Raw genomic sequence first — 6,038 nt, 5'->3', positions numbered from 1 at the left:
AGGGGATTAAGATGGAGGGGGGGGGGGGGAATGATTACCCCCCCCCCCCCCCCCTCCATAATAATCCCATTGTGCCATTACCCCCCCCCCCCCCCCCCCTCCGATTCCCCTGGGCCAATATATGAGATACATACAATAACTCACTCACTCCCTCCCTACCTCCCATACTGCGGTGTTACACTTAGTTTAACATGCTTACCAGGCCTGTGTCTATCCTGCTCGGCGGGAGTCGGAGAACCGCACTGGTGACGGGTGACGTCCTTCTGCACTGGGACGGCACCTGCGCGCAACATCAGGGACGTCACACGTCAGGCCCGGCAGCCGCTGCAGCTCACGTAAAGTGGCTGTGGTACAATATAGTGAGCTGCCACGGCAACTGCGGCGTCCAATCTGCGCTGACAAATACTGGCCAATACATGGCCGGTATTTGTCAGCGAATTGCCATACCCCCGCACAACCCGTGGCGTACCCCTGGTTAAGAACCCCTGCTGTACTGTAATGTCTCCAAATATGTTTTGGTATGAGTGTAAGAATGTGTTTACATCTACCTACATTAATATCCTTGGTCAACTCCAGTGTTTCACAACCAGGGTGCCTCCAGCTGTAGCAAAACTACAACTGTCTGGGCATGCTGGGAGTTGTAGTTTTACAACAGATGGAGGCACCCTGGTTGGGAAACACAGGCTACTCCATCATGGGAGGGTCGGAGCCATTGCACAATCTACACCAGTGGCACCATTGACCTTATAATGGGGTTCATAGGTTTCCATCACGGTGTACATTATTTTACACATGATTTTTCCTGCTACATACAATAGAATCCTCAATGGAGCCTCCAACACAGAAGTGAACAGAGCCTCAAACACTCTGCACTGCATACTCCAGAGCAGTTATATCCAGTGTGAATAGAACTGTGTAAAATAGAATTTTCCTTTCTATTTTTTTTTTATTCTTTATTTATATTTTCATAGAATATATAACTTACAAATCAAATTTCACATTAAGAAAAACTAGGAAAGAAACATTACATACTTAGCCAACATCCTAGCTATCTCAATTACCAGGGCGGAGGACAAGTGAAAAATTTAACAAGACCACTTATTCCCCCCTCAAACAACCAAACCAAACCAAACCCAAATAATCTGTCAGAATGGGGGCATTATCTTCTCCCCCCGCCCTGCATTCTCATTAGTATGTAACGTTTAACTCCAACCCCCCCACCTGTCCTCATGCCTCTCTATTGATCACTACATAGGTATTTATGCATCTCTTAGGGGTTATTCACACCACGTTTTGCGTCCACATCGCAGATACATGACAACAACCCAACGTATACTGTGACATTTTCCTAGTGGGCCACTTGACTTAACTGGATCACACATAGTCTTACATCCAGTCCATATACTCTGTATGTTTATGCAGAACTCGAAAGCTCAGCAGACCCCACTTTGTAGACCTGCAAAAAGTATTCAGACTCTGTGTAGTCACTTTTAGGATAGAGCTATATGGCGATTTTACCCATGATACAAGTTGCATGGCCAAAAAAACTCTATTCAAGGGTAGTACCTCTACCCTTGACAAAGCCGGTTGTATCCTGCGAAACATTGGGGAGGTCTAGCGGTGACTTATTTAAAGGGGTACTCCGGCCCTAAGACCTCTTATCCCCTATCCAAAGGATAGGTGATAAGATGTCTGACCACGAGGGTCCTGCTGCTGGGGACCCCCGCAATCTTGCATTCGGCACCCACCTCTTTGCGCTGCATGCCGGGCTGCCAACTCACAAACTGCCGGGTGCCGGTCGTCACGACTCCGCCCCCGTGTGACATCGCCCCCGCTATGCAAGTCTATGGGAGGGGGTGTGATGGCCCTGGTCCCTTGAGTGCTCCACTCTGTAGCTGGAGGGCATGTGCACTATGTATCATTACGACGTGAGAGCTGTGTAATCCGTTGGTGCATGTGCTCACGTGACCGGCGACTCCCCATCACTGGGACGTGGAGTCACAGAATAGGATTATGCAAATTGAGGCAGGGGGGTGGCAGCCATCGGGACTCCGCCTCCTGTGTGCAATTAAGTTAATATAACAAGAGCTCTTCTGGAGCCCATATCACCACTGGACGGAATTTAATGTGACCCCTCTTTAGACTCCTGGTCACCCATGCTATAACCCAGTGTATTGGGTTTAGTGTGGGTGATCAGGGTGACAGTACACCATACTAGGCATAAATTACCGGCAGTAGACATCCCATGTGCAGTGGGGGTACCTCTGCAAACATCTCGACATACATTTTGTGAAGGACCATTATGGCATATTAACCTATTGGCTACCTGCTTTGACTTCCAGGGCATCTATGTCACACGAGTGAGTGAAGGAGGACCTGCAGAGGTGGCTGGCCTTCAGATGGGAGACAAAATCATGCAGGTAAATTGAGCGTTCTACCGCTGCTTCCCAAGTACACACTAATGAAAACTATCACCTGCTCCTGTCTGAATGGGTAAATCTCCACAGGTGAATGGATGGGACATGACCATGGTCACGCATGATCAAGCCCGAAAGCGTCTCACCAAGAAGAACGAGGAAGTTGTCCGGCTCCTGGTGACCAGGAAATCTCTGCAGGAGGCTGTGAGGCAGTCTATGAGACAGTAAAGATCGCTCCTCTACATGGATCTCCTCTTCTAGTACACCGGTTAAGATAAAGTCTGTGTGCCAGGCAATCTTTCACGCATGCGTTGTTGCTGGTCTTCGCATCTCCATAACCATCCCAAAGAACTTGATGGACAGATTCAGCAGCTGCACATGGGTTTTAGTTTGCCAAGTGATGTGTTCCCCAGTACCTACAGCGGAACACACTACTCTATCTGATATATTCCACTGTATATTGATTTTACAAGCCTTGTAAGTGGTGTCCTCCTTTAATCACTGTTGGTTCATGGGTACGCTTAGGTTTCGAGAACTCCTTCATATCCGTGGCATAGAAGCCATAACCATGTATTTTACCTCTCCAGGGAAAAATGGGAATGAAACTGGGCCCCTCTTTTACAGCTGGACCCTAGCTGCTAGTCCTCCATTGGTTCCACATTTCTGACCTAATTTGGAAAAAGCATGAGGATGTATGCTATCAACGTACTGTATTTTAATCCACTTAATATATACTAAAATGCGTGGTGCATTCTCTTTACAATTCACGTAAACAATTCATATGAAAACAAACTATCCTAAACACATTCTGTTCTGTTCATGAACATTTTCAGGTCCCTTTTTGTTCTGGACCCATCTGTTTTAGTAAATCCTTGAAATACCTAGAGCATCTTTTCTTGTATTGTCCTGTTCCTGTTATTCTTCTTGTCAATAGGGCATGTCCCTTACACCAGTGATCTCCAAACTGTGGACCTCCAACTGTTGCAAAACTACAACTCCCAGTGTGCCCGGACAGCCAACGGCTGTCTGGGCACGCTGGGAGTTGTAGTTTTGCAACAGTTGGAGGTCCACAGTTTGGAGATCACTGTCCTACAATGTCTGTTTATTGCTGACCATTAGAGATGAGCGAACTTACAGTAAATTCGATTCGTCACGAACTTCTCGGCTCGGCAGTTGATGACTTATCCTGCATAAATTTGTTCAGCTTTTAGTTGCTCCCGTGGGCTGGAAAAGGTGGATACAGTCCTAGGAGACTCTTTCCTAGGACTGTATCCACCTTTTCCAGCCCACCGGAGCACCTGAAAGCTGAACTAATTTAAGCAGGATAAATCATCAACTGTGAGCCGAGAAGTTCGTGACGAATCGAATTTACTGTAAGTTCGCTCATCTCTACTGACTATGTAGAGATACTGCTCTCAGTTGTCAGTCTATTCATACATTTGCAGGAGGCATAACAGAGGGACGGCACAACACAGATCTAAAAAAAAAAAAAAGTGCAGCAAAATTGTAATTTCAGTGGGGTGTGCAAGAATTTACTGAAATGAAATGGCACTCCTTTAAAGGGTTACTCCGCTCCCCAGCGTCCGGAACATTGATTTCGGAACGCTGGGTGCAGGCTTCCGCGTTCACACCCACCCCCTCGATGCAAGTCTATGAGAGAGGGTGTGATGCCTGTTGAGCCTCCTTCCCATAGACTTTCATTTAGGGGCGGGGCGTGATGTCATGAGGGGGGCGGGCGTGAACACGGAAGCCCGCACCCATTGTTCAAAACTCAATGACGCTGGGGAGCGGAGTAACCCTTTAAGAGGTATTCCTATCTCACAATGTTATCCCCTATCCATAAGAACAAGCTGATCGTTGGGGATTCCACCAATCCCAAGAATAGGGATGAAAATTGTCTCCAGAATAAATGGTTCGCACAGTGCGTGCATGGTCATCGCTTTAGTCATTCTTTATGGGGCTCCTGTACATGGGCAGTCACTGAGCTTGGAAATGGACATGGCCCTATATAAAATAAATGGAGTGCTGCGCTGCATTCATTCTGGGGACAAACAGCTTGTTATGCCCTATCCTGGGTTAGGGGCATAACATCATGCGGTGGGCATACCATTAACCCTGGTACTATAACCGCTGGGCACACGCAGGGCCAGGTCGAGCCCAGACTTGCAGCCTTTAGGGTACGTATAAATGTTGAGGTGTGGGTAAGAATCCTCTCCTCCACTATCACCATCACCTCATTTTCTTGCCAAAATTAAACATTAATCCCATTTTTACCCCTTACTTATCCATCTGCTGCCCTGTTGTATACGAACATGAACTTCACCTTCACTGTAAGGACCAAATTTTATATTAAAAACTGGAGGGTATACAATAGACCCAAACAGTAGCGACTGCTGTTTCTGCTAAATATTAACCACTAGTCACAGCTTGTATGTGATCACAAGGGACTGTCTGTAACAGTGCTACCCTGTGCATCTTTCGTATATTCAAAACTACAACTCCCATCATGCCCTGACAGCTAAAGGCTTGCAGGGCATCTTGGAAGTTGTAGTTTTTTGAGAAACTCTTTTAAAGGGTTACTCTGCTCCCCAGCGTCTAGAACATTGAGTTCGGAATGCTGGGTGCGGGAGCACTGCCCTGTAATAATACTTCTATACCAAAGACTAACACTAATCACATTGTACTACTTGGAGCTTGTTCCAGATTTGTCACTAAGTTGTTTGTAGATTTTTATAATAACATATCTGCAGTATGAAGAATCAACTGGTGCCATAAAGTTAAACAGATTTGTAAATTACTTCTGTTTAAAAATCTTAATCCTTCCAGTACTTGTCAGCTGCTGTATGTTCCAGAGGAAGTTCTTTTTTTTTTGAATTTCCTTTCTGTCTGATCACAGTGCTCTCTGCTGACACCTCTGTCCATTTAAGGAACTGTACAGAGAAGGAGCAAATCCCCATAGCAAACCTATTCTGCTCTGGACAGTTCCCGACATGGACAGAGGTGTCAGCAGAGAGCACTGTGGTCAGACAGAAAGGAAATTCAAAAAGAAAAGAACTTCCTCTGGAACATATAGCAGCTGATAAGTACTGGAAGGATTAACATTTTATTTATTTTTTTTTTTAAGTAATTTACAAATTTGTTTAACTTCCTGGCACCAGTTGATGTAAAAAAATGTTTTCTAGCGGAGTACCCCTTTAAAGGGAAACTGACATTGTTAGTGGGGTTGATCCATTTGTGAGTTTCCCATTAATAACCAGGGTCCGTTAGAGAACGTACTTCTATGGAGGTGGCTTTGTAATCAACCTTGAGATCAACCATGGTTCCTTCTGTCTGCTTTAAGGAAGCCTCAGAGTGCATTCACACTACAGAATTTCCGCTCAGCAGCATCCTATTGTTTTCAGTGGGATTCTGTTACACCTTGAACACTGCTGAATTTCCGCCATGAAAATTCAAATGCATTGCCTTGATCCAAGAGATCCTAGCACCGACTGAAACCGGCGGCGTCCACCGTGCACGTTCCGTCGGGAGTACATTCTGTAGTGTGAATGTGTTCTCAGAGCTCAGCACATGGCTTAATACAAGATCTGTATTATGGTGTCCATAGAAATCTATGGAGACCAT

At 45.8% G+C, this 6,038-nt stretch overlaps 1 protein-coding gene across 1 annotated transcript in view; it reads left to right on the top strand.

Annotated features, from left to right (window-relative positions):
* Positions 1-3,397, top strand: part of TAX1BP3 (Tax1 binding protein 3) — a 20,076-nt gene extending 16,679 nt beyond the window's left edge. The window contains exons 2-3 of the mRNA XM_056560839.1: positions 2,343-2,420; positions 2,508-3,397. Coding sequence (XP_056416814.1) covers positions 2,343-2,420; positions 2,508-2,645 — 216 coding nt within the window. The 3' untranslated portion in view covers positions 2,646-3,397. The remainder of the gene's footprint in view (positions 1-2,342; positions 2,421-2,507) is intronic.
* Positions 3,398-6,038: the final 2,641 nt, after the last annotated feature.

This window comes from Hyla sarda, chromosome 2 (assembly GCF_029499605.1).
Source record: "Hyla sarda isolate aHylSar1 chromosome 2, aHylSar1.hap1, whole genome shotgun sequence".
NCBI classification, from domain to species: domain Eukaryota; kingdom Metazoa; phylum Chordata; class Amphibia; order Anura; family Hylidae; genus Hyla; species Hyla sarda.
The sequence above is the reverse complement of the archived record's forward strand: the minus strand, read 5'-3'. Positions and strand labels throughout refer to the sequence as shown.